At 38.2% G+C, this 25,624-nt stretch overlaps 1 protein-coding gene across 2 annotated transcripts in view; it reads right to left on the bottom strand.

Annotated features, from left to right (window-relative positions):
- The window catches only part of LRRC28 (leucine rich repeat containing 28), a gene marked incomplete at both ends in the record, with an annotated part of 44,647 nt that extends 37,702 nt beyond the window's left edge, over positions 1-6,945 (bottom strand). For both annotated transcript variants that reach the window (XM_079540917.1, XM_079540916.1), the window contains 3 exons: positions 450-487; positions 2,916-2,956; positions 6,778-6,945. In XM_079540917.1, the coding sequence (XP_079397043.1) occupies positions 450-487; positions 2,916-2,956; positions 6,778-6,945 (247 nt within the window). The remainder of the gene's footprint in view (positions 1-449; positions 488-2,915; positions 2,957-6,777) is intronic.
- Between the last annotated feature and the right edge of the window lie 18,679 nt (positions 6,946-25,624).

The following is a 25,624-nucleotide window of genomic DNA, read 5'->3' on the forward strand; positions in this document are numbered from 1 at the left end:
TCTATATGTACCAACAGAGCTTAAAGTACTGCACTGAAGGTGGAGACAGAAATCTAAATTTAACGCACAGGCGACTAATACAATACAAGTTCTTGATATTTTAAGTTTCAAAAGTGCCATGACATAAACCAGCAGAGTATTCTGGATAGTAAGCAGCTCAGAGCAGAAGACGCTCTGGATTTTTGTTTCTGTAGATGAGTGCCACTTAGCCATTCCAGTCTCTTCAATTAGAATTGAAGCAACCAGCGTTCAGATGCATTTGAGAGTTCATTAGAAGAATTTAATATAACATAAACAAGGATATTATCAACTAAAAGCTATACTGGTATGTTTTGTATCAAAGTTTTTAATGTTTTATGGGGAAATAAAGAAAAAGATAGGCCTCTTCAAAGAAGAAAAATGAATATTGTATGATTCCTGCCACTTATGCGAGCTGGTAGATTACTTACCTTCAGGTACAACAACTATGTTATTTGAATGAAGGTACCTGGGGGGAGGAGAAAAAAAAAGCAGAGGACACCACCTGTTACCCTCAAGGACTTCTGCTACATAATCAGTTTGCAAAATATCCAATTTCAGCTTGAAAGAGCACTCTCACAGCCATTCCTTTTTATGACCATAAAAGCTGTGGACACCGCATATACTGGCAATGGACAAATACTTAAGTATTTATAATTTTATTAATTTATTAATATATACTTAAGCCTAATGATAAACTTAAAAATAAAACAGAATGACACATAATTATTTAAAATGGAACATTCACAGTTAAAATAATGGGCTTCAATTCTGAGAGTCACAAGAAAAAAACATCAAGGAAAAAGAATGAAGCAGACAGCATAAGTAAAGCCAAGCATACTTGACCATCAGGTTACCCCACACAGAATGCAAGAACAGAAAAAACACCTGGCAGAAGCTATTCCAATTAGAAACATTTCCCTCTATACTTAAAAAAAATAATCTTGCACCTTACCTGACTGAATGAATGAAAATGATGCAGTCACCCTAATTGAGTTTTTCAGATCTAGAGTATATTTTTCAAAAAAAAAAAAAAAAAAAAAAAAAACACACCCAACCAAACCCAATGTTACCCATTGTCGCTTAGTTACTGAGGGAGAGCAGCTCTCCCACTAAAAATGTTCAGCACCCCCTGCTGGAACTTTTCCAGCACTGCCAGTCACTTCTCAACTACTGCAACATGCACTTCTCGTGTTTTAATTTTGATGCCTAAAATAACACGGCTGTAAATGAACAAATGGCTCTTGTAGAAAATAGCACTAATGAAATTTTCAAATACTGATAAATATTCAAAAGCAAAAGGATAGGCAATGTTTTTGTGAAAACCTTTTGTAGCCTTGACACGAGAATTCTGCTACTCATTTCACCTGCAGCTCCCAGAAATACTCGACTATTTCAATCAGTAAATTAGAAAAGGTACATGATAAGGATTTACAACAGACCTCCCAGTATGACAAACACAATGTATATAAGTAGACAACAGTACAGTTCTTAAAAATGTACAGTGAAATTGCTACCAATTCTCATTTTTATTAAAGTGAAATTTGTCTATAATAAACTAACAATTTTTTTTTATTTTTCTTTTTTTTTTTTTTAAGAAAATATTGCGGACTCTTCTCTGACAATGAACATCTCTTACTGCCTGATCAAACACTGGCTTCTGTTATTAAAGTTACACAAATCACAGGCTCACTGCAATTCCCTAGAATGTAAAGAATAATGGTGGTACAGCTATGCTTGCTGAACCTCAAATAATTAGGTATCATTCTTACAGTCGGTGCTTGTAAGATATTAAGTTATAATTTACAAAGCTCTTCCCTAAAGGCATCATCAAATATCAGAGATCTCCTGATGCCCCATGGCAAATCATTAAACACTAAATACATGAAGTAGTATTTATTTTACTGCTCAGCAGCATAAACAAACTCTTAAGACTCCAGCATGATGAGACATGACTGTTACTTAAGCAATTTGGAGGCTGCAGTGACATACAAAACAGTTCAATTATACGCTGGTCATGTGTACCAGAAAGGTGTGGCCTCAAGGACCAAATTAAGATGACAAGATCAGACAGCTGAACGCATTAGACTACTCACACCACCTCCTGTTTGGAGCTTTTCATTAAACAGAAGCACTGGTCTGTCAATTACCAAACTACAAATGAGAAAAATGAGTTACAGCGGGATGTGGGGATGTCCTTTTTATCCTCCATCCTCCAATTCCATTAAGCAAGGACAATACAGCCTTAACAACAACAAAAAGTAGGGAGTGAGGGAAAGTGTTGGCTCAGGCTTCACAACTTCAATTTAATTGCCGAAAGAAAACCGTTCACATGGTGCCCCTTCTTTGGGCAAAACTGGGTAATCCATTCTGTCTCCAGCTGTTACTGCTCATACTTGCACGTCCCTGCTGCTACTTGTCTTGACTTAAAAAAAAAAAAAAAGAAGAAAAAAAAAAAAAAACAGCCATGGTGCACAAACCTCCTTCTAGAATCAGTAAGACTGAAGACTTTATAACTCTCCTAGCTGGAGTGGCAATGTGCAACAGGGACGGGCTCTGGCTCTGTCACAACCATTGCATTTGGAGCTTCAAGTACTTTGTATTAGAATTACAACAGTTTAGATAGGTGTTTTTCCCCCCCTTGACAGTGCAAGCATTTGTATAACTGTTCTTGATATTCAACACAAGAAATCCTAAAAAAAATAAAATAAAATAAACCACTGAATACATCTGGATATACCACCATTTGAAAAAACAGAAAAAGCACCTTTTTTGGTCTCCAATAAAACCCTTCCTTTTTAAAACACAGGTAATATACAGCAATACATTACAAAACTATTTTAAGATGAGATGGAGCAGCACAATAAGAATATATTAGAATTCCTACACAAACTCACAATTCCACGAGGTTTGGAAGCTTCTGTGCAAGGTTTTCTGGCTGAAAAAGAGTTAGAGATTTTTAGGTTTCAAAACAAACACACATTGTGTACCCAACTAATTTTACCAATCACACTAAAACATAGTTAGCAGCTACTCACAGAAAAACTGCAACAGAAAGCTTGCATACAATATCCTATTTCCACACCCCCACATATTCTCCACTAGTGCAATTGGGATATTTCAAGGGTGAGCAATTCATTACTGACATTGAACTACAGCCTAGAAGTGACATTAACGTATCCTCAAACAAATGGCAGGTGGACTTCTGGGGCTGAAGAGATGAAATACAATATATTTTCAAAAGTAAAGTTCTAAAGTGAATTAGTTGAGGCTGAGAGCTGCTGAGAAGCTGTAACCATTACAGACTTGAAGGGGAATAAGATCTATGCAAGATATCTCACTTTAACACTTTATTTGTAATACTGGTAAACCAAGAAAAGATCTAAAAGTTTTGTGTACCTTAACCAATAACCACAAAGCCAGGCACACCGAACCCAACAAACTAAATTGCCATATTTGCATGTTAACATGCTATCATTTCTATAATTACTGATCCATAGCAACTCTGTTCCACGATGGCCTTTATAACCAAGAACGTACACCACAAAATGGGCTTGCTAAGTCTGAAATGTCGGTAATCATAGTTAAGACAGTTTCACTGCTTAAGAGATCTATTTCAAACACAGATTTGTTACATTATCCATATATCCAAATCAAATTTTAAAAGCAGACTTACCACACTGTCAATTTCCTGTAAAAGAGGCCTAGCAATCTGCACTGCCATGCAAATGTAAGCTGTTTTATTACCTAAAATACTTTGCATGGTTTCATAAACTTACTACGAATAAATACATAAACCTGAAAAAGTTATCGTGATGTGCTTATGCAACAAGCACACCACATGCTAGATTTGAGCACGCACAGCAAAACATATTTGTTTTTAAGTAAGGAGCAGCAGATAAGGTTCTGTAATAAATGAATCAGCTGACCTCAGGACTCAACAAGCTAAACTGATCAGTTGTTGCCACCTACTGGAAGGTTTGTGTCAGAACATTTGTCAGAACAGGAGATTTTTTGGTCAGCGAGTAGAAACTTAACACGGGAAAAATATACAAAGGCTGCAGCGTGCTCAGATCCAAATTAAACACATCGACATTCAACTTGAAAATTAGGAAGGAAAATTAAGAACAGTAGCTCTTCCATCCTAAACCTTTGTTCTATTGAGGACGCTAATCTGAAATTCAAACGTTTTCACCTCACATCAAGCCTGAACTGCTTTATCTTAAAATGGAAGAAGTTAAAGGAGAGAAACAACCCCACAGTTCACAATTTTACAGTCTAGAATATCTACCACAAATTCTATTTATGTTCTTGAGTGCCACAAAAACAACTGGTCCGAGTCAAATGATTTCAACACAACATCTCACAACAACATTAAGGTTAAAAGGGACTATTCATGGTCCATGCATTGAGGAGTAAAGTCAGTGACACAGACTGCGGCCTTTGTTGTAGGCACAGCAACTAATAACAATGACAGATGAATAATCAATCACTTCTGCCACCAGTTTAGGGAAGCTTGCCTCATCCTCAGAGGGCATTTTTCAAAAAGTGAGCCTGCTGATTTGTCTCAACAGGACAGCATTGCACATTCTGAGAACCACCTTCTGGTATGGCTCGATTATGCTTCTGACAGCATCATGAAAGCAAACTCACTTCGTTTTGTAGATTAGGAAACAGGATCACTAAAATGCTAACATTATCAGTCAAATACTAAATTGGAAGGTATAAGAAATTGAAGTTGGGATGTAGGCATGCTATAGAGCTTCCTGACCCAATCACTATGCAAGTCTTCTATCATTTTCATCTTGGCACTAAAGACAGAAGTTTTTTCTTGAGAAAGGAATAGGGAAATTCTGACAGCGTAACTATTCCAATGTTTCCATAGGAGCTGGTCAGTGTTTTTCAACTCAGATACAATCAGCTGTTAAGGCAGAAGGAAGCACCACCTTAAAGAAACACGGTGCAGATTAACTACCATCAAAATTAAATCTGTATGTATTGATAATGCACTGCTCATCATCTTGCATAGGATTCAAGAAGCACAAGCTGAAAGAGACACTAAAATTACATTTCTGAAGTAGGATCACCTTTTAAATAAAGTGGTATATTTTTTTTAAATTCTCAAATGAGACTTGTTTCCCTTTGCAACTTACTACTACTTTACTAAATTGAGTATTACTCCCCTTACCAGTAATGGACATAAAATAGTAAGTTTATGAAAGCACTGTTTCGTAAGAACACAGGTGTCCGCTGTTCTCACCCTTCCTCCAATTCCTTTTTAACTCTGTCTTCTCTTTCCCAAAGCTAAACTAACCCATATCTCTAAGCCTTCTCTCACAGAGCATTTTCTCAAGAATTCCCTTGATGCAGCTTTTTCTTCTCTCCACCTGCTTTCTTTACCTTACTTTTACCTTACTTTCTATTCTCAATTTAGCTAGGTTTTCCTTAGGTATATAGCACTAAATTGCAACCCTTGCTCAGCTTACACTTTAATGGTATCCAGGAATGAACTGCTTATGTTTTTAATGGAAACTGAAACTTACCATGCACAAAAAAAAAACCCAAACATATGTGCCTTTTTGTGGAACACGCTGCTGACTTCACCTGTTTTGGTCTACTACAACTTCCAACCTGTATTCTGCTGAATAAATGCTGTTAGATCCAATTTTGGTTGCCCAAGTCATAGCTGTAGCACTATGCACTTGAATGAGATCCCAGCAAGTCATATTAAGGGAAAGTTATCCTGGTCACTTTGAATACTAATTCTCTATTTCATGCTGTTTGTAAGTAAATTTGCCTGAGCAAGATCTAAATTTTAAGTGTTGCTTCAGTTCCATTAACTCACAACTCAATTACAATTATTATTACCTCAAGAAAAACAAAACCGAGATTTAAAATAGACACACAGAAAAGTGGTACACAGAGCTCTCCATGTTAGATCCATCTTTTGAGTAGCACAAACTTCATGAGCCTCACACACTAAGTAATCATTGACTTTCAGGTTAATTTTTAAAGCAATTTTACTTTTTAACCACGAATGCTACAATTCCATTAAATCATTAAGCAAAAAGACCTCCCCAAGAAGTACCGAGGTAACTTTCTACAGCACATGCAAACTTAATTGACTTCAAAGATGAAGGAAAGTATAAAACCTTCAGAATCCTCCCAGCTCTTGTGCTGTGAAACAAAGCCTTTATTAAGGAAATCTAATGCATCATTTTCAAAGCTTTAAAAACTACTACTTACTGCAAGAGATGTCAAAAACAACCACCACCCCCCCTCAACCCTTAACGGTTTATTCTTCCTACTGTTGGCAGTTTACAGAAAACAAGTTTCAATGGGCACCTTAACAGAAAGCTCAGTATTAGATCTTGGGATTGGCATTGCCTTTACAGTAAAGTGTACACGAAGGTCAGCGATGTTGAAGCTAATGCAGCTGGACTAAACAGCTAACATCTCCTAACAGTAGAAAGGCCTGACCACTGACACTTGGAGCAAGATTTACAAGTTAAAAAAATTATCATGGAACACAGACAAACAAAAAATTGGATCTTCAGAGCTCCGAGAGTATCTATAAAAATGGCATATGCTTTCATTTATTATACTCTACGTTATCCATCCAAGTTAGAACATAACACAACCGTGTACTTGTGTTTCACAAGGGATCACGTCATTCAGGATCAAATTTGCTAAAACATTCTTTAATCTTTTCTATTTCAAAATCAGACAGTAAGCATCACAGTAAAGAAGTTGTCGTACCAATGTGGTCAGAGAATTTCTTTTCATATAAAGTCTCTCCAAGTACTGCAGCCCCTCATCTTTCAGTAACTCCAAAGGAAAATGATGGAGATTCCTGTAATTTAGGAACAAATTCTTGTGCTTTTCCAGCTTTGCCTCTGAGATTGTTTTACACAGTTCTGATGCCATGACTAATTCTGTTCCAAGCACCACATCTAGTGCACTGCATCTTCTACAAACGGGCCCATTTCTAGGAGACAAGAGAGAACAAGACAGTATCAAGGTTTATGCCATGCAATCTTTTGCTGAGACTTAGACTGTTAGATATTACAACTATCAAAAAGTAGCCATTCCTTTCATTACATAAAGTTCTCAGAACATTCATTCCAGCAATTCTTCACTCTTTCTGCATAATGTTCAAGTGTTCTCAGATCAGTATTATCAAGATGTTACAGCATACACAACAAAATAATGCTTTTTTTTTTTCCCCCATCATCATTTTCCATCAATAGTTTTGTCAAAGCTGACATCAGCAAAGGGGAAAAAAAAAGACATCTCTCTCCTACCCACTACTGGTGTTCTACATTTACTCTGTGGTGCATGCTAAGAATGCACAATCTTCAGCAAAATGCAAAATTGATCAGAGGACGCATGTCTGGACAACTTAAAAACATCTCCACGTAGATTTAAAGCCAACATGACAACAGGCTATAAAAGTTTAAGTCTTCCCACACAAAATAACGAGGAAATGCTACCAGTTGTATGAGGTATTGGGATGGACAGCAAGACCATTTGAAAATAGGATAATTAATGCAAGAGAAACATGAAATTTTGCAGTTATCAGTCACAGCTATAACAGCAGACTTTCAGCAGTCCTAAATAAACACAAAGTATCCAGCTTTACCAATGACTTCAAAGCCAGAAAACTGAAGCATGATGATTAATTTTTGATTTATCTGTATGTGAAAGCAGGCTTTATTTAGCTTACTTCACAATCAAAATTCTAATCATTATTATGCATCATTACATTGCATAAATTTGGATAATAAAAACAATGCTGCCCCTTTTATGCTGCCTCAAAACTCGGGAGGATAAAATACACTCAGAATTTTTATAAAAGTAAAGTTAAAAGCTTCCTATAGCCTTGTGTGTCCCAGCTCATCTCCATTAAGGAAACACAACTGATTTCCACCAATAACATTTGACCTGTGAGTTAATTTCTTTACTGATGGAAGGATTTCCCTTCTTACCTAGTGAAAGTACTGAGCTATCAATAAGAGAGCCAACTGAAGCAGTCCTTGTGAGTGAAACTCAGCTGAGAATGCAGAACTGATGGAGAACTGGACCATACATGTAAACCAAACCAGTACACTTCAAACACTGATTTGCAGATAAGCAGCTGTTACAAATGACCCGTGTCCTCCTGGAAGAACGCAGCACTTACTTTCTTCAAGTGCCACAGGTATTACTAATCACAACTTGGATGCAACGTCCCACATACCCCCTCTAGTCTTAATTTATACCCAATTCAAGAAATGCTAAGATCAATTCTGTAAGCAAGTCACGTTAAGAAACCTACATGGGATTGGAGAGTACTGGTATAACTCTTTATAATTAGAGTTCTCATATGAGAAGAAACATCACTGTAAGAAACAGGCACCTCCATCAAGTGCCTTTAGAAGACAGAGTACAGATGCTGCAGGTCTGTGGCACCAGTACACAAAAGCTCCCTCAGTTCAGCAGTTAGAAGTTAAGCCACTACGAATTCCACATAGACGATCAGCATTAAAATAATTCAAGGGAAAAAAATAGGATTTGTAATGCAAATATTCCATGAATATTTGGGTACTAACTGCTACTATAGAAGAAATGGGAAAGGAAAGCTCATCTTTCCCTGATGACAAGTGAAGCAATTCCAGACAGGCAGAGTGTTTTCCTTCCCCCTTTGAAAGCACGGCTCTCAGCTTTAAGTTTTTTTTAAGTGAAAAACCCACGAGACCACAAAACAACACAGAAACATCCGACAGCTTTCTGACTTTTCCAGAGATGACATTCTGAAGCTCTGCACTTACAGACCTCTCCTCACAGCCGCACTCCACGAACCACACGGGGCACCGGGACACACAGAGCGCACCGTGCAGCCCACAGACACGAAGTTCAGCCCTTCCCTCACAGGCAGGTCCTCCCCCTCACCGCCCACCAACCAAACCACCCGCTCTCAGCACACACAGGAGCCGCCGGTGGGGATCCTGCGAGGGCCGAATCCCTACCGCTTCACACAGCACAGAAAAGTGCCTCGCTTACGAGGTGAGGCTCCGCTCCGAGCCGCCCCTCTCGCGGCTGCGGCTGCCCGTGGGAAGCGGCCCGCCGTGAGCGCGTGAGGGGAGCGCCGCCAAGGCCTGTGGGGGCTGAGGGGTGACGGGCAGAGAGAAAGGGGCCTCGGAGCAGGAAAGCCTCGCACTCGCACCGCGGAAAAGGCACCGGGCGCTCCGGCAAACAGGCGACGGAGGCGCTCTCCTCCCACTGCCCGACGCGCTCCGCCACACAACGAGAACACTTACCGGACCGCCACCTCCGGCTCCGAACACCGTAGGCGGAGCGGGCAGATCTCGCGAGACGCCACACGGTCGCAGACCCGCCTTCCCGCCCAAACACAACACTGCCCCCGCGCGCGAGCCTACCAACCAATCGTTAAGCTCTTCGCTGCCGCGCGCCCAATCAGGAGCCGTCTCACCTCAGAGCTTTGCCCGCCTCCTACCAAGGAGCCTGTGAGGGGCGAGCCCGGGAAGATTGTTTGCATTCTAGCGCTGTTCCTCGAGGCAGTGAGGGAGTCCAGCTTGTAGTATTGGACGTTTACACGCGTCCTGTGTGTGACCACGTATCGGGAGATGCCCTTCAGTTAACCGCTCCCAGTAGGCTAAGAACTAACTCTTGTGCTGCTGGCAGGATGAGCCCATGTTTGCTGCTGCTGCCTGTCCGAGCTGTTGCTCACGATGCAGTTATCGCTGCTCAGAAGCTTCGGAAGGAGAAAATCACTTGCAGGTAAAAGTTGTGATAACCAAAGAACATTTTCCCAGCTGAATTTTGTTGCAGAACATGGTAGATTTTATCTGTTGACAGCAGACTGGAGCTTTTTGGGCAGCTGCCCACATCCCCAGCCCACCATCATGGCCATCTTGTCCTGTGATAGTTGGTTCAGGTGAAACAGAGAGGAGTCACAAAGCACTTCTTTATACATGCGGGTGTTCGAGCACAGATACAGTTTGTGGAAGTTAATGACAGCAAATTCCTTCATATTCAGTATATTTAACATCGCTGGGTATTAAAGATTCTTCTTAGCTGCAGATCAGCCCCACAAGCTGCCTAGAAGAGGATCTCAGGTGGAGAAATCTTCAATTCCCACAGACTAATTAAAATAAGCTTGCTGTAAGGTGCATGTCAAAGGTCTGCAGGGGTGCCAGGAAGCTGAATGCATTGCAGAAAGCATTTCTTCTGCCCTATATATCCACAGGAATTTCACATGAAGCAAAGCAATGTGCTGAAAGAGCTTTTCTTCCTGCATTTTCATTTGTCTCTTCAGTTCTAAATATCCTTACTTGTTCGTTCTTCACTTTCCTGCCCTTGAAAAAGCAGTAACTGATTTTGACAAGTATACTTTTCTCACCTTACTTGCCACTCACAATCTGTCTGGAGTTGCTGTCAGGTGTTTTGGTTTGGTTTGGGTTTTTTTTTCAGGTAAATATGTTGAATTTTGTTGAAATAATTTGAAATTTAAAAAAAAAATTGTCCTATGAAATTGAACATTCTCCATTTTTATCATATTATACTGCATACTTTTTTTTTTTTTTTTTTTTTTTTTTTCACATTGTTCAATAGCACCCATTGTTTTTCTCAGCTGGACATTAAACTTCAGGGATTGACCTGAATTTATGCCACCAGCACTGTAGGAGTGTAAAGATAGCAATTACATCACACTTGTTAAAGCCACCTCGGTCCCACATTCTAAGTGTCTGAGAAGGTAAAAGCTGAGCATAACTCAGACCAAAGGAGAAGCTTAACGTGAGCTCAGTTTGCTACACTTTCCTCTGAGGAAATTCAGTGGTGGGTCAGCACAAGCCTAATGTTCTTATCCAGGATATTAAGTCAATGATCAGAACAGAAACTTGTTTCTTCTTTATTTCAGTAAAATGCAAGTGAGAAAGATGACTCTTTTTTTGGAAAGCAGCTCTCACCAGAGCCAGGATACTTAACGCGTTTCTTTACACATAAGTTGTGGTGTTAGAATAGTTCTTTGCTTAAGATTTTGTTTTGTTTTCTTGGTTTTGTTTTGGTTTGGTTTTTGCGGTTTTTTGAGTCAATAATAGGGAGAGATAACATTACAACATCCGGATTTTTTTGTATCAATTTTTTTCTCTGAGTCTTTTTTTCTACTCACACAAACAAAGAACTGGAGAGATGAGAGCACTGCTAAAATATTTCTGATTCTGCACTATCAGGAAAATAAATTCATCTCTCAGTGTGTGTTTTCAGTGATTATAAAGCACTTTCCGCAGGGATTCAAAGTAAAGAGCAGAATGAGTTTAGGATCACTGAAACCATTAAAGCTGCTGATAACATTTACACAGGATTGTGTTTTTCAATATTCCAAAATGGACTTTCAAAGCAGAGGATTTGAAAGAGCTTTTTTTTTAAATATCTTTTAATATTTGCAGAGGAGAATCAATATTTACATGGGTAGATAGTGATGGGACAATGGGGAATGGTTTTCAACCAAAAGAGGGAAGATTTAGATTAGACGCCAGGGGAAAACTTTTCACTTAGGAAGTGGTGAGGTGCTGGCACAGGCTGCCCAGAGAAGCTGTGGATGCCTCATCCCTGAGGGTGTTCAAGGTGGGATGGGATCCTGGGCAGCCTGAGCTGGGGCCTGATTTATTGGATGGCAACCCTGCCACAGCAGGGAGATTGGAACTTGATGATCTTTGAGATCTTTTCCAACCCAAGCCATTCTATGATTCTATGGTCTCTTGTTTTCTGAGCGAGAGGGTTCCTACTAGCAGTACATTAAAATGCCTTCTCCCATTTGACAATAAAGAGAAAAGTGTATGATTCTTTCAGGCTGCTCAGCTGGCAGAAGAGTCTTTGTATAAAGAAATAAAATATTCTTTGCCAAGACAAACAAACGTCCTCACCCGTCTCAACTATATTATATTTTCCTCCTAATCTGAAGTGAGTTTTCACGTCACTATCTCTTTGTCCTTCTTCCCGAAGCAGTCACTTTAAATTATCTGTTGTTTTGCATAGCCTGCAATTGTTACACCCATTCATTCTCAATCTGATTCTTTTTTCCTGACCAGTGTGATCATGGTTTCCCAAGGTTGTGTCATCAAATTCTGTGCAGTGGTTATTAAAAGCACTGCTGTCTCAGATCTGCAAGCTGATCTCTGAAGTTCTGATCCTGAACAGCACAGGTGTAAAGTCTTTTCTGTGTAGTCACAAGGCTAAAAACGATGAGCAGAACAGGGAGTGTTGGAATCTGATCTTCCACTAAGGCGAAGGCTTGCCTCATTGTTGCCAAGTCATTCCACCAAACCAGTGAGACTAGTGGGAAACCCTTTGCTAAGTACGTAGTTATTCTTTCGTAACCATGGGGTAATTCTTAATTTTGTGCTGATGGGAGCAGGTAACAAAGGGTCTTAAAATTCACATCTTGCTCGGGATGACTGATCTCATCAATGTCTACATAGAGAAAATACTAAAGCTTGTGTTGAAATGCAACAACTCTGCAGATCTGTGTAAACAGTTTGCAGTTGCCAATGTCATCAATTGCTTTACTGGAACAAATACAGTAACTGGAGCAAATGGGTACAGCTCCACTGGTGGCCCCCTCTGCACCAAACCTGTAGAAGTGTGTGTAATGTGCATAAAGATGGATAATTCTTTAATGTCAGACGTTTTACACAAGGTCAGTACTTGAGACAAACGGCTTTGGAAAGATGCAATGGGATGTATTTTTATGCAGTAAAGTTTTATGCAAACATTTTCCTTTATTTTGCCATAAGACAGGTAGTACATGAAGAAATTATTCTTAATTGAGTTTTTTGTAATTATTTTGTAATAATTCTGCAAAATTACAAAGTCTAAAATTTCTTATTAAGCCTTTGAACTTGAGTTCTGAACATTCTGAGGTTCAGCCTTTCTAATGATGATTCCACCTAATGTTGTGACTTATAATGAATTGTTTTCATTGAATTAGACATGCATATTTGGAAAAAGAGACCAAAATATTCACTAAGCAATTTAACAAAGGTCAGTTTTATCAGCAGGAAACTATATTGTGACTGATTCATAACAAGAAAAGAGTGTGTTTTGTACACACATGTACAACTAGCAAATGTTTTACCCTTTGCCCATCACAAAACATCAGGCTTGTTCATCTACACCTGGTACAGGGAGGTTTTGTGGTTGGAAGAATCTTCTAGGCCAAGTAATCAACAGATCAACCCAGTGCTCAAGGAATACAAGTTCGTTCTTCTTCAGCTTCTGCTTGAAGAAGGATTGGTGTGTAGTGGAGTGTTAGCATAGGACATTCACAAGTGTAAAAAGAAGTGAGCCAGTGGACTGCTTGGTACGTTTGCAAGATCTCACAGCTAGAAAACTGCCTTTTCATGGTCAAATGGAAGAAGAAGCTGTTTAGCACATGTTCTCCTAGCTCAGGATATTTGAAGTTGTGTATACAATGGCCTGCATTGCAGGTGGCCTTTTCCCTCACCTGCAAAAAGCAATGACCTATATTTTTCTTCTGACAGGAATTTGCCAGCCTCATATCATCACCAGATACACAAACCAAGTCATTAGCAAACTGAGTTTCCTACTTTCCTGGAGAGACAATATGTGCTATTGCCACTGCTATTAATGTTTCAGTTTACCTTTTTTCATTTCAGTGTTTCCTATCTGATAATTCTACTTAATCTTGTTTTTGTTTTCCAATGTTTTCCATAATGTTTTTTCAATATACACAGCTCTCATACAAACAATGGAAAAATTATTCAGAAGTTAGGATATTTTCAACTTTTTTTTTTTTGTTTTGCTTTGTTTCATGGGTTTGTTATTTTGGGCAGCATCGCATATGCATTCATTGATTCATTCCTCATACCACGAAAAGAGAAATTCACCAAAATGTTCTGGATTTACTGACACAGATGTAAGCTGCTCTCCAGAAAGCCCTGGTCCTTTTTAGCACAACTTTCCCAATTTCAAGTTAATTTTTATGTGGTGTCAAAATTGTTTGATTCGGGTGGAGAACAATTGCTGTAACTCATTACAGTACGGCTAACTTCCGTTCCCTGAAGCTTAGCTTAAACTCTGCCTGCTGCAACAGTACCCAAAGCTGACGGCAGAGGGAGCTCCTGCATGCCGAGCGCCAGCACGGCGGTATTTGCTGCGTACCTTTAGCTGAAGTCTGTTTTTTTTCTCGCTGTTCATTCGTTCTTGTATTTGTTGAAGTTTATCTGGCTCTTTTCTCACTTTGACTTGCCTCAGTGTGGCAGTAATGCTAACGAAACAAATTAAGTGCCTAAATTTGAAAGAAATCTGGAAGAAATTCACGTGTATTTTCTGCTGTGGTTCAAATCAGCTTTTCTGATAATTGAATGTTAGAACTGCCTAATTCCAATTTGGGCTATGCTCATTAGTTGAAGAAGAATTTCTGATAACTACATTGGTTGTGTTGCAGAATAGATTCCCTAAGAAGTAGAGGAAAATACTCACAGTTTGAAACAACCCTAACACAGAATACACAAGCAGTAAATATTGGCTCTGATAGTGCAGCCTTTGCTCATTTCTGAATTCCCACTGCTATAATTCCTCTCAACTGGAAAAAGAATAATGCTGCACTGACAGCCCTAGGAACCAAGTTCCTCTGTTAATGCACCTGGCAGATAAAACAATAGGCAGAATGAACGTTTCTGCCTCTGCTCCACTAGGAAACCTCCGTATGGGATCACAACAAGGCAACAAGCGAGCCAGCTCTCCGCTGTGTATTACATTGTTAAACCCTCCTTAAAGACTACTAAAGCTGCAAGTAAATGATACAGCAATATTTTATGCTATGTTTGTTCACAAGACAATCATGACTTTCAAATTAATTTCAACTAAGCAAGTATTATTTTTCACCAATATCACTGTATATCACAAGTGTATTAATGAATAAAATTTTCTTTAAATTTTGGATTTCACTTTATGAAACTTCTTAAACCAGACAGATTTAGTTCAATTAAACCCACTCACACTCAGAATATTGTCTACAGAAGCTTGCTTGATGTTAAACCAGAAAAGTAGCAACAAATTTAGGCAACCTGTGGTTGTTCATTAGTTTCAGGCTGCAAATGGTATGAAATGTTCTTTGGTCTGTTTTTACATAACCTCAGCAACAATTGTTTTTTTACTGCTGCCCTCTGCTGTCATTGAGGCAGCACGGTGGTTATGTTCTTGCAGGCCCAAGGTCTGCCCTCCCTTTGCTTTCATTTCACTTCCCGAGTACAGCCCACACATTTGCCGAGTTTGCACTTGGTTTCTGGAGTATTTTTAATGATACACTGGATTTAATCCTACCAAACGCTGTTGTTCATTCACCTGAAATAAGTTCTTTAAGGTTATTCTGGAGCTGTCCTACTTTCAGTTGTCAGACTAACGGCAATTCTTCAATCTGATATAACTATAGCTACCTGACATTGTTTTCTTTCTCCTTACCTTTTTTTTTGTCCCATGCTTTTCAGTGTGTTATCACAAAGATATACCTGGAAGAGAGACTCCATATGTTCAGTAAAGATCCATTGTTCCTAAGAATTCACTTCAATTTGGCGAAAATATTGAATCCTTATGTTCCCGTTCACAGTTCCCTAATTTTAGTATACCCAAGATTCAAATGTAAGTGTGCTGCATTTGTTGGTTTGTTTTTGTTTTTGTTTTTAATTGCATATAATACACATACTTGCAACAACATTTTTGTTTTGTTTATGAGATATTTGTATTCCATATGGAAAAGTTCCAAGTGAGGTGCCAAATATCTTGTCTGTGTAAGAGTGATCGTTTTGGTAATTTTACTCTGCCATTCGTATCAGAAGGGTGTTAACTCTGTGACCTGTTACATTATGATAGAAATGAGGCAGGTGGTGAGCTATTTTTCATTCCCAGCGAGTATAAATAGTGAAGGGGGAAGTGTGGTGTGTACACTGCTCTTTGATTTATGCAGGCATATTGTGGAACCTGTTATATTGAAGTCAGATATAGAAATCTGTTCCTGAGCCCAGTGGAAGATCTGCTTGCAGGGAGTTCCAGGCTTTCTTCTTTCTGTGTGAGCTATCACTTCAGTTACTGAGGTCTGACCTATCCTTACACTGAACACACCAGGAGTAGCTAAATGTATGTCTGGGTGTCCTGCATGTTGGGGAGGCACTCAATAGATTGTATTCTGTCAAATGCAGATTTTTTAGTGTTCAAAAGCAAATCAGAAAATCAAAGAGAATGAATATTTGTTATTGTTATGGCCTTTGCGTCTTCTCAGAAATATTCAATGTGAATCCCTGAGCACTTTGGTAGTGAAAAGTCCAACAGTTAAAAAATGATCTAAAGCAGGTAGCAGAAAGTTGAGATGATGTGTAAATGGGCTTGGGGAGGCACTAAGATAGTGGTTAATAACAATTTTGCAGGGGTGTTTGAAAAACGTATGTGTTCTTTTCATCTCTTCCCTGGTTTTGTAACATTTGCAATTAACTTTGATAAAGATCTCTTCAGACTATAAAACTGTGGCAGAATACTAGCTACTAACTTCAACTTTCCTTGGCATAAGTGTTTTGGAGTATAAGGCATTGTACCTGGCTCTGCTCCTAGGGAACTGTTCTGAACCACGTCCCTAACAGCTTAAAACGTTCTGTGTGACAGAAAGAGCTACTTTGTCTCCACTTACAATCAGAAATGAAGGTGCAGAGTAACTTCAACTGACTGTGACTAAAGCTTCACACTGAAACTATTTTTCATTTTTACCTATGGCATAGGAAGAAGAGTCATGTGCCCTTAACTCTCTTTTAGGAATTAATAGCCCTTAATTCTGTGACAGTGAAGTAATTAGATCTATTAAATCCTTTTAGTGACCTACTGCTTTTAGAACTGAAGTCATACTCAGTGAGTTCAAGTTTCTTAAATACACTTAATTTCTTAAATTGGTATGGTTAGAGCAGTTATCCTTTAGCGAGTGGCTGCACTTGTCTAACAGTAATCCACGGATACATAAAGCTACAAGTTACAGCCAGCAAAACCAATACAGTTTACAGAAGAAGCACAACATATTTGTTGCTTTATAAAATGGAAGCCAGCTAGACAACCACATACAGTATACACTCACAGTATTTGGCTGCTGGAGAATAAATGCCTGTCAATGTACCAGTGCTACAGGCCTGTTGTGAAAACGAATTTCCATAGCTTTTCTTTCTGTTGCATTTTACTCTGCCTTGAACTGGTGGCTCAGTGTATCCTCAGTGAAACGCTGAGGATTTCTAAAAACAATGGGAAAGAAAACTAATTAGAAATATTCTTTGCCCTCCCAGTTTTTTGCTTTATTGCAAGAATATAATAGTTCTAATTTAATCAAGGCTACAGTCTATACTTCAGCATCAAAGACAACTATTATGTAATTGGAGAAAAAGTAGAAACTAAAAAAGCATCTGAATTAATCAATACATTTATGAATGTAAATATTTCAGAGCATACAGAAGTTCTGTGTGTTTCTATCATCTTTGCCAAATGTGTGCTGAAAATCTCTGAAAGATTTTTAGGCCTTGTATTAATCAAATCACCTTTTTTCTACCCAGTACCACAAACATGTCTTAGTCTTCTTGTGCATGAACAGGACTATGCCCCAAACTAAAGACTCATCACACCAGTAGGTGTTTTTCAGAATGAAGATGTAAATAGGGCTACAGTTCAGACTGAATTCTAACTTCAGGAATTTGGTTTTGGTAGACAAGGGAAAGACAGCTTAAGACTGCACAGACTATTTCAATCTAAAAATTGGCACAACACATAGGAATAATTCTGTTGATCTCTTCATGGAAAATGCGACAGAAGACAAATGCTTCTCAGAATCTGTATTGGTCATTTTCATATCATTCCCTAGACTGATCGGATGCCACTAAACTTTGGAACTGCTATAAGTTCACTACTTCAGCAATGTTGGGGAGGGGAAAAAAAAAAAAGTAATTCATTAACATTTATTTAAATTTTGATCAACACTGTGCATCCAATAATGTTGTTCAATATTCTTCAGAAGTGTGCATTCTGTGTCTGTATCCTATATCCTATCCTTAGGATATCCTTATGATTAATGCCCCTCGTGAGCTTCCCTGATTTTGCTCCAGAATTAAGTATGACTATTTAGCAGCTTGCAGGAAAATACAGTCATGGCCAGAAAAATGAAGAAGAAAATGGTCTCAGAATGAATGAAATGGAGATTGGAAATTAGATAGAGTGAAGCTGAAGTTTTCCTTGGTGTTATAATTTTGTCCTGAATGACTACTATAGCCATTGTTCTTGTGAAAGGTCTGTCTGGTGGGGTGCTACAATGACTAGGACAGTAATTATAGCTATTTCACACACTGAAGATAGCAACTCAGATAACACTGGTAACACTAATGGATCATGTATGCTAATGGAAGTGCAAAAGATCTGTGTAGCTTACATGAAACCTGCTTCGATTTGGATTTTGTTGGTGTTTTTTTCCCATGTCTATTCTATCCATACTACTATGATTATTTTTTTTTTTTTAATTTGAAATAATTTCCTTATTCTAGTTTGAGATCACCAGCACAGTGAGAAACAGTTCAGTCTGGATTTGGAAGACAAGTGAATAAATGCAGCACTGTTTGGCCTCTACCTTAAGTTTTTAAAAATCAGTCTGCATAGTCATAATGTACCCTTAAACAAGTATGGAAAGATAGGAAATTGATAGGCTGCTGTGATATTAGGAATTGGAGAGGGAAGCTTCCATGAAAGATTTATGTAGTTTAGTATGCCAGCATTTAACAGCATACATCACATTTGTATGGGTTGATGACAAGATAAGTTTTATTTTCCCGAAGAAGGGGTCAGCTCTCAAAGATCTGGCCATCCCAGTTGCAGAGAAAGCTGTCAGGGACACAAATATTTTTTTCTTCCACTTGCAGGTGTTCCCTCCCTGACTTCTTTACCACACATTTGTGATTTTTCAAAGCAGTACTGGGTGCATGGCAAATCCTTTGTGTTTGAAAAATCTCCAAACATTTTCCTTCTGCTTCTCGGGAGAAGGACTGTACTGAAAGGACATGAAATAATTACTGAAAATATTTTTCCTCACAGAAAGACAAAGTCAAGGATCAGTGCACAACAGCAAATTGAAATATAAGAGAAAAAAAGAGGAAGGGGAAAAGTTTAGTACATAAAAGCATCACAGCATAAGTGTTTAGACAAGACTCAGTGTTTCGACCTCAGCTGCTGCTCTAAAGTGTTTGAATCTGCTCTACACCTGATGGCAGAGCTCAGAAAACACAAAAGGTACAGGATGTAGGGGAATTTTCCTTTTCCAGAAGGAAGTTATGTCCTGAGAGACAGAACGGTTCAGCCTGAAGCACTGCATCTTTCACTGCACTACAACAAACATCTGTTGTAAGGCTTTCTGGTAAATTTTCTATTGCAGCTCTATGTTAACATACCTGGTTACATTCCTTCCCTGTCCTCAAGGAGAAATTTTTAATTTCCAGCCCCTGTTGTAAAGATCACTCTTGAACTGAGAGAAGAATACTTCTGCACAATTAGTATTAGTTTAAAAGTAATTTTGAATCTGGCAGACATAGAAGGTTTAAAGTTTGATTCTATAGAAAGAAAATATTCTCACTATTGCCTTATTTCCTTTTCCCACAGAAGGCAATTCTATTTTTGTCACTAAGTCCAGTATTTGGACTTTCTGATTGTCTTGTTCCATATTGCATGGCACTTTTGATGGAATACTGGTGGTTTTTTTCATGGTATCCTGGCAGTTTCCAGTGCTGTTTATTACTTTGTGCTGTTCCTCTGCCTAATCCAAACTATCACATGGAGCTATGCAGACACCTCAGATAAGACGAACAGATGCGTTGTGGCAAGTCACAAAGTAATGATAAGGTTTAGCTTTGTGAAATACCAAGCCAACCATAAGTTTGAGTAAATTGTGGACAGTTTATTGTAACTGAAGCATTTTGATTTAAGTAGCAACACCATCAAGTTTTACCGTCTTAACAGTCTGCTTAGGTTTATTCCATGATAACCAAGCTATCCTAATTTGCTGTTTTATTTTCTTGAGATTTTTTTCCATTTAATCTTTCCACGCTGATTTCTGACTGTAGCACAGAATTCCATAAAATGCAAAATTTCCAATATTCCAAAGGTAGCAGCATTTCTCTATGCTGTTACTGATACAAAACTACAAAAGTCAGGATCTTTTTACAAAAAAAAACCCTCGACACTCAGAAAAACCAAAATTCAGCTCAATGCAGAGATCCATTGTGCTCCAAATTAAAGCTCCAAGTGCCATAACAAGAAATGTCTGGGGGGTTGTAACAGAATCTCATCTCTCAAAGTTGTGACAATAAATTCCAGTGAATGTTAGCACTAGGAATAAGCTATGCTTATTTAGTAGGAGTTGGCATTGAGGAGGAGCCAAGATAAAATACAGATTTTGCAGAGCTGAACAAATAATTTTAAAATCTTTCTAAAAAGCTTTTGTTGCAGACAAGGTCACACAGAAGTGAAGACAGGCCCATATCCTTTAATTTTCCTACATGCATTGGTGCTCCAGTTCAAATAGATCAGTGAAATGCAGTGTATGGGGAGAAGAGAATACTTCTACAGAATGATTTCTGCTCAGTATTTCATTGGATACAAAAGTGCTGGTAGGAGTTTAATGCGTATTTTAAACGGCTATTTCAAATGACCAGAGACAGGAAGGCCACCTAAGTTTCGTGGATGGCAAGTGTATGAAAGGAAAACAAATGGAAGGAAAATAAAAACCCTTTCCATCAGTATTTGACTTTCCCAACCCATCATATGATAGGCATTAGCGAATCAGCAGGATTTGCTGTTTGTTTTCTTGTTTTTACAACTGAGGTTGCCACTTCATCAGTTAGCACCTTGCTCCTTTGGTTTCTGTCCCATTTGAGCAAAGCTGCAGCTCTGTGGAAATCAACCATTGGCTCTGCCTGCACTGTACTTGGAAGAGGGCTCATACTGACTGCTCTGTAGTGCCCTCGCTGTTGGCATGGACACAACACTTAGGTACAGGACCTGGGTCCAACTCCTTCCCCGGAAGGGCAGCAGGAATCCTTATACAGCCTCTGTGTTCATCAGAATCTGGGCTTCAGGCTAATAAATCAATACGGATAAAGCCTGGATTAGAATGGTAACACTGCTGGGACTCTACAGCTGCACTGAACCTCCAGTGAAAGGACAATGATAAACATTCCAAAATGGCACATAATCTGAAGTCAAATTCACCAGTGCAACTGATAAGGTTAGCAATACTTAATGACTGCAATGTCATATAAATTCCAGCTACAGATTTACAGGCAGCTGTTTTCCCAGCTAGCTGCAACTGATCATTTGAATTATCCACTTGAGAATTTTAAGTGCTTTAATTTCCTGGAGCTATTTACAAATCTTAAAGAATACAGAGAGTACTTCCTTAAAAGGATAAGAAAAGCTACTGCTCTTACTGCAGCCAGAAAAGATTCTTCAGTCAGACTATCCTTCTATTGTTAGATTGAAGAAAGAGGATGAAAAAATTAAAAACTACATGGGACTCTGTCCTAGAGCACAGAAGTCCTGTGAACAAAATTCCAGAGGTGGGAACTTTCTTCAAAGACTTTTATTGCCTTTTCCAAAAGACGGTTAGCTGCAGATGACATTAAAAGGAACGTCCTGATTTGCACAATTAACATTGCTGATGAGAAAGGATCACACAGGCAAACCAGCTCTCAGAACGCGCAGGGCTTATGCAGTTTTAACTCTTTTGAAGTAAGAGAAAATGGATAGTGTACATCTAGGTAGAATATGCTGGCAATTTCACCCACCTATACTTCAATTCATTTCAAAGGATGTTCTGGTGCTTACACATGTGTGAGCCTTTGGCCTGCATGCATGAAGGGCATAGATGCCAATTCTGAGGTTACTTTTCAAGGTTCTCATATTATGGCTTTGACTATTTGTAGTAAACATTCCAATGCATCAAGGACACACAGATCACAAGTGATTATCTTCCCTAAGCCTTTCAAATGTGCATTTTCTCTCAATTCCAAATTTTACATGCTGTTCTGGATGGATTTAGACTGTTGAAAGAGCTATATTAGAGAGATTCTGACTTCTTTCCAGTATTGATTTTTTGGATGTACAATGAATTTGTATGAAGGATGGCAATCTTGTAGTTATTTTCTAATATTCAGGTCTGAAAAATAATGATAACCCGAGCTGGGCTGGCCTTGCCAGGGTGGACAGTGTCAGACTTTTATAATAACACTTCTCCTCAGCACTGAAAAGCATTCAAGACATTTGCCTTTTGTTTATAGCTCTTTCCATAAATGATATTCATCTGAAGCAGCTTGTGAGACAAAGAGTACTTCAGTGTAAACCTTCAAAGGGAGATACCAGAAACAGAACTGCACACAGGCAGCCTTGTTTGGAATTGTTTCCCTCTTTGCTTTTCACTGCTTGAGCCCCTTCCAGACTGTGTTCTTTAAAGAGCATTTGAAAACAGACTCTGCATAACATAGCAGGCACCAGGCAGAGATATTCCTTTAACTCTGCTATCTTCCCCAGGCTGCAATTGTCAGATCAGTAACAGTAATAGCACTGACTTTCAACAGTTCACAGCTGTTTTGGAATCAGTTCTATTTGCTGTAAATTTTCTGATTTTGTAGTTCATGTTTGTATGTGTCATCCCTTACGCTATGTAAAACACATTAGTATTTTCCCTATAATTTATTATATAAAGAAGTCTAACATGGATCATGCTCAATGCTATTGGTTTTCAACATTCAATCTCTATCTTCAAAATTCAAGCATTAAAAATATAAATTCTCTTTCATGAGGGAACCATCTTTAATGAAAAACTTGTTTGTCACTCAATAAAATATGCATATATTGAAATCAACAAGACCAAAGCAGCTCAAAGTAACACCACAGCTGTTTCTCTTTCAGTGTATATGCATTCCATGTTCATTTCCTAAATTATTCCTTCATCTTCAAGTCCTGTATTTGCATTAACAGTTCACTTATACGGTCCCCTAGTTAAAAACAAAACAGCAGAAGATGTACACATTCGCACTGCTGATAGCAACGTCCATCACTAAGGTTTTATTGCAGAGATGTTCAATGTCCAAATCAGTCAAACTGAATTTAATTTAGACATCTAACTCCCTCAGGCCTGGTTTGAAAATGTCAGCCTAAAATAGCACGTGTTTGAGTACAACAAACTAGGAAGGGAGTTTTTATATATGTATTTTTGTGTACAACCTGATATCACAGAGTGCATTGGAACACAACTACACTTTTCTTCACTGAGAAGAGTCACAGAATTAGAATAACACTAAGGAGTTCCTGCTGTAATACTTCTTCCACTTGCAAAGCACATGAGTAAAAAGAGAGAAAGAGCTCCTTAATTTAACCAGGTAGTGAACAAGTGATCATCAGAAAGATTAAAATAGCTACCTCTGAGGTACCAGTTATAGACTGGCACAAATGCCAAGGGTTTAGAAAGTGAGCTAATGCTCTAAACAAGAATATATATATTAGGTAACTCTCATGAGTCAAGAAGAAAATTTAATGCTTAGTAATATGTACACAGAAGGCAGAAACACTTTGATTATTCACTTCTGAACAAGACCAAGTTGAATGTTTCTTTCCTCTATTTTCAGTTAGGAAAACGTGAAGCCAGAGGTACACACATCAACAATTTACTGTTGTTTGTAATTCAGCAAATGAAATGCAGAAGTTACTTAAACACCCTTCAAAGTATATAAGATCATTCATTATACATCTCCTACCCTAAATCTGCATTACCACCTTGGGTAATGAAAATGTTCAAAGTTCAGAAATTCTTAAATACGTAATTCTAAAGTTGTTCCTAGTGTTATCTATCTATAGATTTATTGTTAAAAGCTGAACTGGTAAACTTTCCTTTTCCTGAATAAAATAAGTAATTTAAACTATGTGTACTGAAAAATAATAAATTGCTTTATCCTTCACTGTTGTAGAGAGCTACAGTGTGTCTCAGCCAGACTCCTAGTAAAGCTGCTTAAAGCAGCCTTTGAATTGACAGTTCAGGTATAAATTTAAAATTCAATTCCAGTTCATATTCAAAGAATTCAAAATAAGATTTAAAAACAAATTATTGGAATTTTTTTACCAAAATTTGTTGAAAAGCTGCATTAAATAAAAATCTCAGCATTAAAACTAAATTCTGTGATATCTTAGATAATTATTAATGGAAGCATTTTTATACAGTTCAATAGATTGTGTTTAGTTTTTGTTTGGGTGTATGGAAAAAACTTCCAGAATTCTTTCATGGAAGATGAAGGTATACAATAAGGAGAATAATTCTTTAAAACTGAGAATCATTCCTGGTTGTTTCTTACAGGCTCAAAAAAAAAAAAAAAAAAGAAAGAAAGAAAGAAAGAAAAAAAAAGGCAAAGATCATTACAACAGCTTGACCACCTTTGCTCATCAGCACAGTTGACCAGTGTCAGTGAGTATCTATGTAATTTTTTTCCTATAGACTTTCCATAAAAATATTGTAATTTTGCACCCAGTTTACCATGAATAGTGATACAGACAGAGAAGATAAAGAGGAACATATGCAATAATTTGGACTTCTTCCTTTGATCAAATTAGCTGAGTTGCATAATTGATACTGAAATCAAGATACAATTATGATTCTATGATTGTTATTCTTTCCTATGTGAAACATTATATTTGTGTTGCTTCATTACTTGTTTGCTCATGCATTGGTGCTGTGAGCAATCCTGTGCTGATGCAAGTTGAAGGCAGTGAGTTACCTCAGATACACTGAGTTACTGACATGAACAAGAGAAGGGTCTTGAATACGTTGTGCAGATTTTTTATGTGCTAGGAGGACATTTCCATAGTGGAAAATTTTCATAAAATTATATCTGCTTTGTTAGCCATGAGTTCCTTCTTTTATCATCACTGACAGAGATCTTGGTTACAGTTTACATGCTGGAGGTTGCAAATATTAACGCAATGAACAAAAAGTCTTCCAGACAAAACCTCTTGCAAACATGTTTGATTACACCTCAGGATAATAATTACAGTACCAAACTAAAGCTCATGGAAGGCAGTGGCAGGACCTGCACTGTATTCAGAAGGGTTTGGATAAGGCAGTTTTGTACAATTGCCTGAGCCCTCCTACGCTCTTAAGAATTTGGCAGGTGTTTCATGGGCACTGATAATGGGAGATTCCTCTCCTCTGCTTTTGCTGGCAGGAAGTGTTTTAGTTATGACATTACAAAATATTTGCTCTGCTTCAAGGCACAAGAAGAGAATTTTTGCTGCTTGCTTTCAGAAAATAATAAGCATTTTTCTTTTGAAAACAAATCCTAAAAAGGGGGGGTCACCACTTTGCACTGCTAAGAGTTTTGTATTCTCATACTAAATGAATATTCAGCTTTCTCTTTAGTGATGTAGAATCAGGGCCTAACTATTAGGAGTCTTTGGAAATCATGTCATATTCAAATAATTGCTAAGAAAATTGCCTGATGTTTTTTTTTGTTTGTTTGGCTTTGTTTTTTCCTCA

This window comes from Tetrao urogallus, assembly GCF_951394365.1.
Source record: "Tetrao urogallus genome assembly, chromosome: 11".
Lineage (NCBI taxonomy): Eukaryota > Metazoa > Chordata > Aves > Galliformes > Phasianidae > Tetrao > Tetrao urogallus.